Source organism: Miniopterus schreibersii, assembly GCF_964146895.1.
Source record: "Miniopterus schreibersii genome assembly, chromosome: 16".
Lineage (NCBI taxonomy): Eukaryota > Metazoa > Chordata > Mammalia > Chiroptera > Miniopteridae > Miniopterus > Miniopterus schreibersii.
Genome location: NC_138116.1, coordinates 29,647,093 through 29,660,319, shown reverse-complemented (window position 1 = coordinate 29,660,319; position 13,227 = coordinate 29,647,093). Strand labels below are relative to the sequence as shown.

The following is a 13,227-nucleotide window of genomic DNA, read 5'->3' as shown; positions in this document are numbered from 1 at the left end:
GTGCTGAAGTGGTTAAGACAGTGAGAAGAAATAACCCCAGACCTCTCAGGCACCTGTTCTTTTTTTTTTTTTTATCTGATAGTTTAAAAACTCAAATTGGTGCCTGCTTGCCTTCCTGACCCTACTTTACTTACCCGATGGGTCCTAGTGGTTTCCTGAGCTAGAAGCTTGGCACGCTGTGTCCCCACCGCTTCCGGGGCAGGACTAATAGTGGTTTAACCTCTAGGCAGGAGCTGCCCTGGAGGTCCGGCTGACCCCCGCCGAGGAGGCCCACCAGCGGCTCGAGAGGATCTTCACTGCTTCTGTAATGCCACCTCCCGTGTGTGGTTCCCAGCCCCTGACACTCCTCTTTCCTGAGACAGTCCCTGGGATCCAGCTCCCTTCTTTAGCCCTGTTCTCTTACCATGGAGGACATGTCTCAGTGCCCAGGTCTGGTGGGTGTTGAGGCAGGGAGCTGACACTCCCCTTTTTTGATGCCCCGACTCTCCAGACCCAGATGGGCCTGTTAGCTCCTTGTCTATTTCTAACAGGCAAGGTCCATGGCCTGGCTGACTCCCCTTCCTCTCCACAAAGGCCTTTAAGTGACCAGATAGAGACAGAGAGGTTAAGGTGCCTTGATACTTGGGCAGTTGGCATGTGGACCAGGGTGGGGTGATACCTGCACTTGCCATGGGTAGTGTGCCTGCCTGGGAGGGGTGCAGTGGTGCTGTGGGGGTTTGAGGAAGGGTCCTAGACTTGGGGCTACTGGTGGTCTTGTTGTTTGAGAGGTGCAGGGATGACACCTCTGAAGGGGAGTCTTTGGCAGAGGGAGTGGCACCCTTGGTTGTGTGTTTGGATGCAGGGACACCCCTGTTCTGGGGTCTGATGGCTACACGGGAGCTAGGCTGGAAAATGCCCTGGAGATAAGGCAAGGGGCTTCGGGGGGAACAAGGCTCTGAATGTGGTGAGGTGGCCTGGCGGCACACAGAAGAGGAACCTGATTCAGAATGGACTAAGTGGCCAGCCCAAGAGAGACTGTGGCCAGGGTGGCACACTCCTGCCCTGGGCTCAATTCACCTGCCCAGGCCAGCAACCCCCTCCTGGTGCTAAGCAACTCCCACCTACACCCTGTACCTTGGGCAGCCTGAGAGTGCCTGCCCACTGGCCCAGGGTGCTTGCTGAAGGGAACATGCTGACGGTCTGCTTGTCTTCACCCTTCTTCTTCTCTCTTCTTTGCTTGCTGCTGGTAGCTGGACCCTGAGGCCGCCTCTCCTGCCCACAGCCAGGTAGGGTGTTCCTGCCCCCCTCAGGAGCCCTCTGCTTCCTCCGGTGACCACCTGCCACCCCTGGCCTGTACCTGGGCCGGCGTCTGTGCTCGGGCCTCATGCTGGAGTGTAAGACCTCTCTCCCTTTCTGGTCCCCACCTGTTATGTGACAGGATCCTCCCAGGCGGCAGCACCAGGAGTTTAAGATGGGCAGCTGTGTCAGGCCCTTGGGGAACGTCTAGACTGAGTGTCACCACTTGAGTTTGGCCTCTGTGGCGCATAGTTCTTAGCCACTAGAGCCCAAGGGCCTGGCCGGAGTTTTGGTTTCTAGGTGTTTCAATTCTGCTCACACTGGGTAGAGAAAGCTGAAAAGGCTGAATCCCTACCACCCCCACCCCCTAGACCCTAGCCCAAGCCTGAAGATGCAGCATTCTCTGTCTCCACCTGCTGGCCAATGTCAGAAACCCACCTTCGGATTAGCTCGAAAGGAGTTAGTTATAGGCCGTGACCCTTTGATGTCGCCTTGTGCATCAGTCTTCAAACACCTGACTCGTAGAGTGTGCCCATTCAAGAGAAAGGTTTCACCCATCCTACATGACTTTAAAAACAATAGCACATACAACATAGTTTTCTTTTATAAAGTTACATTTCTTCAAATATAAAAATCTAGCCATTTTTTAATGTCTTCACTTAACAACTTAAAATAGTGACACCCCACAGTGATCCTCTAACTGAAGGGTAATTTCACTGCCCATGATTGCCAGAACCTGGGGACCACTGGTGTAGCCCAGCCTTCCTCCTCTATAGCTGGGAATGGCAGTCAACGAGGGAGAAAGAGTTCTCTGAAGCCGGAGCCAACTTGGGAGTAGAACCCAGATCTCTTTCTATCAGCTCTGAGAAATGTGACAAAGAGAATGCTTCCTCTATTATGTTTTCTTGTCCTTCTCGATCCCTCACCGGGGGACAGATCACAAAACTGTGTATCTACCCCAGGTCTTGTGAGGGTGGGGGACTCTAGGAAACTATACATCACAGCTGGAGATCCTCAGAGAGTGGGAGACAGCTGCTCCATGCCATGAGGGGTGACCATACCCCCAGCAGGGCCACTGGATGACCTGCTGCCCTTTTTCCCACACACAACAAAAGGAGCCTGATGAGCCTGTCTCCTGTTTGCCAAGCTCCCCTGGCACCATTTCTGCCCAGCCCAAGTCTTCTCATGGAGTGGCAGCCCCATACCCTGACAGTGCCCCAAAATGCTTCTTTCTGATTGGTGACCACTTGGGGCCTCCAGGGGCTCTCAGCACCTCTGTACCCATTCTGGTGCCCATCCATGTGGCATGTAAGTTTCTTCCTGTGTTTGGCAGAGCAGTGCTGCCCCTTCCCACTCACCTCCTATCTCTGGGTCATGCCTTTGTATGGCCTTAGCATGTCCACATAGGTCTGTGTACTTGCCACCTTCTGAGGAGGCACAGAGTAGCAGCAGGGAGGCTGGCATGGGCATCTAGGCATGCCCAGTGGAGCATCCTTTGGAGAGGAAGGCCAGGCTGAGGCTAGGACTCAGGCCTCACTTGTCATTTTGCACTGCAAAGTCTTCAGTAGACTCTTCAGGTCTTGAGGAAATGTTCCTCCCCAGCCTGGTGAGGGAGGGCCCATCAGGATGAGGGAGAAGCTGGGCCTGAGAGGTCACAGCAGCTGTGGCCCAGGGTGAGGAGTGTAGGCTTAGGATACTAATCCCATAGGCTTGGCAGGGATGTGGGGGAAAGGGCAGCTCAAGGTAGAACCTACTGATTTGTTTTCCCGGGATCCCTCTCTCCTGGGTACATGGTCCCTGTGCCACTGTCCTGCCAGACCCTCAAGGCTGGCATGGTCACCAGCCCTGAGTCCTAGTCCTGGACCACCACTACCTCCTGGCTTCCCCACCTTTTCCCTCTGACACTTCTGATGTCCCTATTCTGTGTCTGCCACCCTACTGTCTCCCTCGCCCAGTGGCTCACCTGGAAGCCCTTTCCCTCAAGTATCTCCTCTCTCCTGGTGCCCTTATCTCTGTTTTCCTGAACAAGGTCTGACTATTTATTCTTCCCCTCCCTCTGATAGGCGAAGACAGAAGAGCAAATTGCAGCTGAGGAGGCCTGGCACGAGACAGAGAAGGTGTGGCTGGTCCATAAGGATGGCTTCTCACTGGGTGAGCCTGGGGACGCCCAGGGCCAGGTGCCTGGGCCTCTTGGGTTTCAGGGCTGGGGTGCCTTCTGCGTCTGGTAAGAACTGGGTGGGGAGCAAGGAGAGCCGGTGATACTGTGGGGAGGAGGCAGGGCCATAGAGGGCCCAAAGAGGGTAGCAAAGCCTTCCCAGGCCCACACCTGACTGTCTGCCCCATTCTGCAGCCAGTCAGCTCCGATCGCAGGAGCTGAGCTTGCCTGAGGGGAAGGTGCGCGTGAAGCTAGACCACGACGGGACCATCCTGGATGTCGATGAGGATGACACAGAGAAGGTTGGCAGGAGGCTGGTGGAGGGCCCAGGAGGCGGCTGAGCGGGGCAGGCCTGCCCGCGGGCAGTGCGGACAGGTTCTGCTCCTTCAGTGCCCTGTTGTCTGTTCTGTCACACAGGCCAATGCCCCGTCCTGCGACCGCCTAGAAGATCTGGCCTCGCTGGTGTACCTCAATGAGTCCAGCGTCCTGCACACACTGCGCCAGCGCTATGGCGCTAGCCTGCTGCACACCTATGCTGGCCCCAGCCTGCTTGTCCTCAGCCCCCGTGGAGCCCCCGCCGTGTACTCCGAGAAGGTGCGATACCCCCTAAGCTACCATGTTGCCTCATGGCCCCACCCACCCACTACCTACCCCACCTTTCCTGGCTCTGCCCCTTCCCCTTGGCATCGCACTGGGCTCCTGTTCGTTGTCACAGGTGACTTTGGGGAGAGGAGTCATTGCAAGGGGTGGACCCAACCTCTAACAGAGACTAGAACTTGGCTAGTATCTGCATGTCCACCCATGGCCTCAGCCTTGGAACCCCTCTGCCACCCTGGAGTGAAAGGCCCAGAAGGATGTGGACCTTGGGGGTGAGGGGTGTCTGAGTGGCACCAGCTAAGAGCCTACCCATTCTCTCCATCCCTCTCCTGCCCAAGGTGATGCACATGTTCAAGGGGTGTCGGCGGGAGGACATGGCACCCCACATCTATGCCGTGGCCCAGACCGCATACAGGGCAATGCTGATGAGCCGTCAGGACCAGTCCATCGTCCTCCTGGGCAGCAGTGGCAGTGGCAAGACCACCAGCTGCCAGCATCTGGTGCAATACCTGGCGACCATCGCAGGCACCAGCGGGAACAAGGTGTTTTCTGGTGAGACAGGGACAACTGAGAGGCTGCGAATGGGCTTGGGAGAGAGGGTGGGGATGAAGGACTCTCCTAGGCACAAGCTTTTTTCTCCCTGGCCTCTCTGTGCCCCCGGCTTTCCTGACAGCCCCTGGGCCTGTCTTCTACAGTGGAGAAATGGCAGGCTCTATACACCCTCCTGGAAGCCTTTGGGAACAGCCCCACCGTCATGAACGGCAATGCTACCCGCTTTTCCCAGATCCTCTCCCTAGACTTTGACCAAGCTGGCCAGGTGGCCTCCGCCTCCATTCAGGTGAGGGGACATTCGGGGTAGTAGGATATTGACCATCTGATTCCATGCCCTAGAAATCAGGTTCTCTCCTGTGCCCCATTTTCCTGGGATTCTGCCCCAACAAAACGCTCCCCGGCCTGCTCTGCCTGAGCCTTCACCATGCTGCTCCCTCTGTCTCCTGCCCTGGGTGGGACACCGCTCGGCTTCCTCACCCCCTACCCAACCTGTGCTCAGGGGCTTCTCTCAGGCAGGTTTCACCAGGGAAGACTAGCTTGCCAGTAAAGTAAGGCCCAGCCTAGGCCGACTCCCTTGCTAAATGAAATCTCTCACCACTAAGTGTCCAGTTTCCCTCTAAGGCTGTGCCTAGGGACCAGGCAAGTGGCAGTGTCCCCCATGAGCTGGTTTCTGCCTGGATTTGCCTCAGAGATGATCTGACCTTTGGTTGAGCACCTAGAAAATAACACGCAGCCTCTCATTCCCATGGCCTGGTCCTTGCTGGTGTGGGGTGGGAGACGCTTCTCCTGGCACTGCCCTCCTGTGCCCACACCCTTCATGTTGCGCACAGACGATGCTTCTGGAGAAGCTGCGTGTGGCTCGACGCCCCACCAGTGAGGCCACATTCAATGTCTTCTACTACCTGCTGGCCTGTGGGGATGGCACCCTCAGGTGAGATGGGACAGAGGGAACAGGGAGGGTGCTTTGGACTCCAGACCCCTGAAAGTTCCTGGACCTTACCACTTGACCGTATCCCATACCATTTGTTTATTGTGTGCCTGTTACACTGCGTTCTGAGCTAGGGCCTGAGGATGGGAAAATGAATGAGTCCCAAGCCCTGGCCGGCAGGACCTCCCTGGCCCTGGGCACAGGGGTCTGGTTATGTGTGAGGGGCAGAATTAACCCTTCAGTGTTCCCAGTGCCTGACTAGGATCTCTGCTACTCATGAAGCCAGGCCTAGAGAGGAAAGCACCCCAAGATGCAGGTGGCCAGGGACTTGCCTGCAGTCACACAGCTCATAGGGGGCTGAGCTGGTCCACACTGGGGCCAAAATCCTAACCCCTTTTCAGTGTCCTCCCTCTAAGCTGGCCCTCCCTGCCCCCACGTTGGCTCCCCTGCCAGGCTCTTCCCTGTAGACCTTCAGATCCTCTGTGTTCACTGAAGAGAGGATAAATGATGAGACGGGGCAAGCAGCCCTAGGGCATTATCCTCTTTAGCTCTTCTTGTAACTGAGGGCACAGGCCCTGTTCTGGCTGGACTCGCCCTTCAGGTAGGTTTCCCGTTCCCTTCCAGGGCTCTGGCTTGACACTTTCACCAGGGCATCTCTGGTGACCTGTCCTAGGGAGGCTGGTGCTCTGAGCAGGCATCCAGGTCAATTAAGAAAGGCACTAGCAGCTGGCCTGACAGTAGGGCATGACGGGCAGACAGGACTCCGTCTGGAAGTTGAGTTTGTCTGTCTCCACCCTGGTAGGGAGATGACCTTGGCATAGGGACCAAGCACTATGCTGATGCCTCATTTGTGCCCCTAGGACAGAGCTCCACTTGAATCACTTGGCAGAGAACAATGTGTTCGGGATTGTGCCACTGGCTAAGGTGAGGGGCCTTTGGGGACTGGGTTGGACAGCCCTGGGCCTTGGGGGTAAAAGGTGCCTCAAATGCTTAGCTGGTGTGGCCCAGTTGTTGGAGTGTTGTCCCATACATGGGAAGTTGTGGGCTCAGTCCCCGTTCAGGGCACATATCTAGATTGTAGGTTCGATCCCTGTTTGGGGTGCGTACACGAAGGCAACCTATCTCTCTCTCCCTCCCCCCCTCCCTCCCTCCCTCTTTCTCTCTCAAATCAATAAGCATGTCCTCGAGTGAGGATTTTAAAAAAAGTCTCAAATGGATTGGAGTGCCCCATGGGAATACCAGGAGCCCAGCTCCAGCAGGGTGGCTCTATCCTAGCCTTGCCCTCCCTGCGGGACCAGCAGCATGGGGGTATCCTGGGAGTGGGGGACAGCCCCTCTGAGATCTGGTGCCAGTGTGCTTATCTCTCCTTGTAGCCTGAGGAGAAACAGAAGGCAGCTCAGCAGTTCAGTAAGCTACAGACGGCCATGAAGGTGCTGGGCATCTCCCCTGATGAACAGAAAGCCTGCTGGCTCATCCTGGCTGCCATCTACCACCTGGGGGCTGCAGGAGCCACCAAAGGTAACCTGCAGTGGGTCCCAACAGCCTGGCTTGTCACCCAGGAGACCTTTGGGGAACCTTCCCATGCCCAGTTTGTCCTTGCTCAGCACAGACTCATCTGTTATCAGACACCCCTCTTTCACTGTGCCTCTTCCCAGCCCCCCCACATCAGAGCAGAAGGCACCTGATACCCAGAAAGGCATCCTTGCCAATGATGGCCTGAGGCCTGGATTTAGGTGGCAGTGACTGTGACCGGGAGCTCTGTGAACACGGGGGGTGGGAGCTTGGAGGCTAGGGGAAAGAGAAGGCACCCAACTCAGAGCAGTCCCCCTGGAATAACTCTCCTTCTCGTTCCCTTTCTGACAGAGGCCCCTGAGGAGCAAGAGGGTAACTGACCTTGGCCCCTCCCTGGGGTGTAGGGGCCACCTGGCCCCATCTTGGTGCTTGCCCTGGGCTCTCTCTGGGGGCTGGGCTTGTTCTGTTGTAATGGAGGGGACTGGCCTTGGAGAAACCTCAGGGTTGAAGGTGGAGAGGACACCTGCTGGTTGTGGGGCTTCTTGGAGTTCCCAAAATAGCTGCTTCTATCTGTTTTGCATCCAGATCCTGGAACCTCTCACAATGCCGTCCATGGGGCTTAGGGTGGGGTAGGATGGGCTTGCTTCCTGGGGTTTCCTAAGGCCAGTTTTCCCTGAGTCCACCCTTCTTTCCACTGGTTTGGTAGCAGGTGTCTCTTCCTCTTGCATGTCAGGGTGAAGGCCACTAGGGGGCAGTAGGCACCGTGGTAACAAATGGGCTGCATTTTCCGCACTCGTGCTTGGTGGCTTGTGAATGGCTAGAGCTTGGTCTGGCTTGGAAGAACTCTGCTGCCTTCCTCTGAGGTTACATTGATGGGTGGGCGCTCTGAGCACCCCTTCACCGCTTTCTCCTTCAGTTTAAGGAAAGGGGTGCTGCCTCTGAAGAGCACCTGGGGCTTTGGCTTCATCTTCCTTCGGGATGTGAAGGGCCACAGGCTGCACAGCAGGAAAGAGGAAGCACTGATGGGTGGGTGGGTATGTGGAAGAGCAGGTGCCTGGGTGTTAGGCTCCTTATGATCCCATCAGGTGGCATCTCTACCAAAAAGGAAGCAGGCTCTGAGGTAAAGAAGTCTTCTCCAGACTGTGAGGGCGGGCAGGCAGGCGGGCATCTCGCTGTGTCTTAAGGAAGTTCTTTCATTCTGAGGAGGTGACAAGGCCAGGTTTCCTATAACCCTACTCAGTGCTGACTGCAGGTGGAGAGCTCTGGGTGTGTAGCACATGGACCTACCTTGTTGAACAGGCTCTGTTACCTCCTCAGAGCTTCCAGTATTTTCCAGGGTGCGTGTGTGTGTGTGTGTGTGTGTGTGTGTGTGTGTGCACGATTACATTCATAAACATACTCCGTTGAGACTGTGAGTGAGAGTGTGTGTTTGTGTTCCTGAGTCTGAATGTGTTTGTGTTTTCCTGCCGGCTCATCCTCACAAACCCCCACCCTCCACAATCCTCACAAACCCCACCCTCCACAGTCCGTTCCCATGGGCCTGGAGGGCTCCGTTGATGACTGTTTGCTAACATGCTGTTTTTCTTTGCATGCTGCATGCTGGTCCTTTGCCTTACAGAAGCTGCTGAAGGTAAAACCTTGTTTCTTGTTAGCTTTCCCTAATTGCCGTGATTAGACACATGTTGGCTGAGGCACTCTGTCTGCGTGGGCTGCTTTCTTTCCTCCAAGGCTTTTTCATACCCCACTGTTGGGCCATGGGTGGGTGTTTGTGGTCTCCCTGCCAGATGCCTGGAGGAAAGAGAGAGGGTCCTAATGCATTCATGGAAGGGGAAAGCACTGTACTCTCTCATGATCTGTCCTCCAAGGCACAGGTGGATCTTAGTGCTCATGGTAGGTGGGCCGGCTCATCCTCTGCATTTCCCCAAGTTGGTACTCGGGGAGCCAAGCCCTCTAAAAGGATGCTGGAAGCTGAGAGGGTTCCCTCTGGTGGCAGCAGTGTGGTGTTACCTCTTTGAGGACCTGCTCATTCCCTCCACTCCCAAGGGACACAGGAAGCTGGCTTGTTTTGTCTGAAGCCCTCTGGTGTCATCAGGGCTAGTTTTGCCTCTGGAAGATGCCCACTCCCCAGTCCTATGGGAACAGGGAGCCAAAGGGCACAGTGGTCATCAAAAGGCCTAAGGAGGAAGACCCAAGATACCAGATCATTTTTTCTACCCCATAGCTGGGCGCAAGCAGTTTGCTCGCCACGAGTGGGCCCAGAAGGCCGCGTACCTGTTGGGCTGCAACCTGGAGGAGCTCTCCTCATCCATCTTCAAGCACCAGCACAAGGGTGGCACGCTACAGCGCTCCACCTCTTTCCGCCAGGGCCCTGAGGAGAGCAGCCTGGGAGATGGCACAGGTACCCTGAGCCCCTTGGCTGGTGAATGTCATTGGGAGGCCTCATCCAGGGCTCATTGCTATCTCTGTCGTGGGGAAACTGCTGGGGTGAATAGAGCTGTCAGGGGGAAAGGAAGCCCCAAGATCCTTGCTGACTTGGCCCTGGGTAGGTAGGGAGCATACCCAGGTAGAGATCCCAGGGAGTAGGAGACAAAACTGATCCTCTTGCCCCACAGGCTCCAAACTGAGTGCACTGGAGTGCTTAGAGGGCATGGCATCTGGCCTCTACAGCGAGCTCTTCACCCTTCTTGTCTCTCTAGTGAACAGGTGAGTGCCAAGCAAGAGGGCCCAGGAGTTCTTAGGCATCTTGCCTTGACTAAGGTGGAGTTGATGCCTCTGTGCTTGTGTGACTGCTCAGGCAGAGCCATCTTCCACCAGCAGAGGGCTCATTGTCCTTGCAGGCCAATGGAGGCACATCTTCCCACCAGGGTCTTGGGCACATGCACAGGGATGGGGACTTGGCTTGGGGCAGGGCTGGGCTTCCTGGGCACCGGGGGCAGACCAGTGGGGCCTGTTCCACAGTACTGCCCGAGCCAGCTCTGACCCAGGCTCTCCCTGTGAAGGGCTCTCAAGTCCAGCCAGCACTCACTCTGCTCTATGATGATTGTGGATACTCCGGGCTTCCAGAACCCTGAGCAGGGTGGGTCAGCCCGAGGAGCCTCCTTTGAGGAGCTGTGCCACAACTATGCCCAGGACCGGCTGCAGAGGCTCTTCCACGAGCGCACCTTTGTGCAGGAGCTGGAAAGATACAAGGAGGTAGCACTTGACCTTGCCTCTGCCTACCCCCCACCCCTCCCCACAAGCCTCACCCTCTAGCCTTGGCCCCCTCAGGGAGGGCATCTGTGGGTGAGGAAAGGAACCACCTTGCCCACTGGCTGCTCCTTCCCAGCTTTACTCTCTGGTCTTTTCTGTCCACCTGTGCTCTCTGGACTAGGCATCTCTTCCTGCCCAGGCTACATTCCTACTTTGTGGAGAGTTTGCTTTCTAAGAACTAAAGATGCATTCAGGGTCCCTGGAAGCCCTTCCTTGCCCACCTTTAAAGTGCTACCTAAGCCCTGTGACTGCCACTATGCAATTTCCTCCTCCACGTGTTGGACCTGGCCTTCCCTGTCTCCCTGTCTCCTGATCTGTTAAGATGGTGATTGATTTTTTAGGGCCCCTTCATGAAAGGGTGTCCTGGATGGGACGAGATCTGGAAATCCTCCCTCATGTGGAGGTTAGAGGTATTGATCCTGGGGAGGATATTTATCAGGGATGAGAGAAGATTCAGGAGGAAAATGACAGTTGTCTTCAAGTGTTTCAAGGATGTGTGTGAAATTGAAAGGCTCACTCCGCGTAGTGTAATCGATGGATGTGACTAGCAGAAATATGTGACTTTAGCTCAGTGTAAAAGGAGGTTAGAAGAGTTTTAGCTGTCCAGAGGTACAGCAGTGCCTTGGAGGGTGGTGAGCATTCGTCACTCAGGCTGCTGGAGGGGCGCTCCTGCGTGGGACAGGAGGTCAGACTTGCTGACTCCAGCATCCTCTCCTAGCATGCTTGTAGAGCTGCACCCCACACATGGCCCTGTGCTTACTACCGCTCTGCCTTCCTTCCTAGGAGAACATTGAGCTGGCATTTGACGACTTGGAGCCGGCCACGGACGATTCTGTTGCTGCCGTGGACCAAGCCTCCCATCAGTCTCTGGTAGGAATTCCAGCCAGGCCCTGGGCTGGCCTTCCCTCTCCTTTCCTCAGTAGAACTCTCCCTGTATGGGCTGTTGCCAGTGGTGCCACTGGGTGCTGAGGGGGGCCCAGAAATCAGGGCCAGACATCAAGCACTTTAGAGCTATGGGCCCTGCCCCTCAGCCCTTAGCTAGTTTGGCCAGGAAGGTAGCACTTTCTTCTGCCCTAGTGCAATGGGGAGCCTCAGCCCCTGGGTGTCTGAGACAGACCAGAAGGTGTAACTCCATTCTTACCAACTGGGGCTTAGGTCCTGTCCTGAGGGCCCTGTGGATATGAGCTCTCGCCCCTTGGGGATGGGCTTTGTCACCCTTGAGACAAGTACCTTGGACGCCTTGCTGCCTGCGGACTGGCTGGCCCAGTGAGCACTTGGCATTTGGTGATTGTCTTCAATTAGGGAAATTACATAAGGCATTTTATTGGAGAACTGACATTTTTGCTAGGCTGCTGATTTCCCTCCTCTGCTTTGAGTTCTGTCTCCCTCTCCTTCCTTGTGGGAAGGCCGTGTTAGGCTAGCAAGCAGGTAGGGCCCCGGAGAAAGAGAATGTCCCCCTGGGACAAATGCTCAAAATGTCCAAGACCCACATCTCCCCAGGGAAGCTGGCTTTTCTCCCTGACACCTGGGCTCCCGTGGTGGCCACCCTACAGCACCTTTGCCATTCCCAGGAGGTACGAGGAAGTCAGTCTATGTGGCTTAGAAACAGCAGTGGGTCAGATGGTGTGTTTGGATGGGGTTTGTCCATCCTTTCTCTTTTTTACTCTTCCTATCTGATGAGCCTTGGCATCCGGCAGTTGCACCCCTGCCCTCAGTGCTCACCCTGCCACTCACCATTCGGTGGCTTCATTGCTCATTCTTGCTGGCAGCTCTAGCCACATTGGGACCTTAGTTGCCCATCAGTCCTTAGCCACCTCCCGGTAACCACACTGACTCTGATGGGCAGCTGTAAGGAGGATATGTAGGCTGCTGGGGTCAAAGAGAGGGAAATGGCATTTTTCTTACTTCTCTTGTCCCCCAGTCCTTAAAGGTCAGGCCAGAATGGAATATGGGGAAGGTTCAGTACTTCTTGCTTGAGGAAGACTTGGGAATCCATAGAAAAGGTACCTTCAGAGCATATGTGGCCAAAGGCATAGTTTGTTTGGCTTACATGGGGTATTAGAAATCAGAATTCAATATTTCCACCTTCTCTTGAAAACCTGGAGAATTTATCAATACTAGGCCAATGTTTTTCCAGGACAGCAGTTGGCTGCAGCAGAGTGGTGGCTGTTTTCTTTTAGATGGGGATACCTGGTCTTCAGTCAGCCTAGATCTGCCCATTTGGGCTTTCACATCCGTTAAGTCACCTGTTTTACGTTTTTTGCACTTGAATTTATGACTCTGCAATGACCCCACCTGCAGTGCCCCAAGCGCCCGCTGGGTGCTCCCTTCTCAGGAGGACCAGGGTTAACCCACAGCTGTCACTTGCTGACAGCTTCCTTTAGGCCATGCATTACGCTCAGGGCCTCACAGGCTGGGAGGTGATGCCCAGGGAGTAACTGCAGCATAGGGTTCTCACCAGCCCTGTGTGCCCTTAAGAGGATGAGGAAGGAGGAGATCCTCTGGGTGAGTGCAGCTTAGTAAGAAGCCTTCAGCCTTTGGTGACTTTGGACACGAGTCCTAGGAATCATATCTTGCTGTGGGCTTCTTTCTCTGATCTCTTTCTGGCCCCTCTTTTTCCTTGCTGCCCACCTGCTCCACAAGGTGCCAGCAATGAGTGGCAGGAGCTGCTGTGTGTGTGTAGTGTGTGCTTGTATGTGTGTACATGTGCAGCATATTTATAATGTGTGGTTAGGGAGCTCCTTTCCCACAGCTCCATGTGACACAGTGGGATTTATTTGCTTCTCCATAGGTCCGCTCATTGGCCCGCCCTGACGAGGCAAGGGGCCTGCTATGGCTGTTGGAAGAGGAGGCCCTGGTGCCAGGGGCAACTGAGGATGCCCTCCTGGAACGCCTTTTCTCCTACTATGGCCCCCAGGAAGGTGACAAAAAAGGTAGGTGGCACCCCTGGAAGCAGCTC

General features: G+C 55.5%; 1 protein-coding gene across 8 annotated transcripts in view; it reads left to right on the top strand.

Moving 5' to 3' along the window:
- The window catches only part of MYO18A (myosin XVIIIA), a 91,872-nt gene that overhangs the window by 43,590 nt on the left and 35,055 nt on the right, over positions 1-13,227 (top strand). For 4 of the 8 annotated variants that reach the window (XM_081162196.1, XM_081162201.1, XM_081162199.1 and 1 more), the window contains exons 3-15: positions 3,339-3,426; positions 3,626-3,732; positions 3,848-4,024; positions 4,366-4,579; positions 4,723-4,865; positions 5,410-5,510; positions 6,368-6,431; positions 6,881-7,025; positions 9,241-9,417; positions 9,632-9,722; positions 10,019-10,211; positions 11,052-11,138; positions 13,060-13,201. In XM_081162196.1, the coding sequence (XP_081018322.1) occupies positions 3,339-3,426; positions 3,626-3,732; positions 3,848-4,024; positions 4,366-4,579; positions 4,723-4,865; positions 5,410-5,510; positions 6,368-6,431; positions 6,881-7,025; positions 9,241-9,417; positions 9,632-9,722; positions 10,019-10,211; positions 11,052-11,138; positions 13,060-13,201 (1,729 nt within the window). Of the gene's footprint in view, positions 1-226; positions 305-1,229; positions 1,266-3,338; positions 3,427-3,625; positions 3,733-3,847; positions 4,025-4,365; positions 4,580-4,722; positions 4,866-5,409; positions 5,511-6,367; positions 6,432-6,880; positions 7,026-7,370; positions 7,392-9,240; positions 9,418-9,631; positions 9,723-10,018; positions 10,212-11,051; positions 11,139-13,059; positions 13,202-13,227 lie in introns of all 8 variants that reach the window. The other 4 variants (XM_081162194.1, XM_081162200.1, XM_081162198.1 and 1 more) reach the window with 2 other exon arrangements.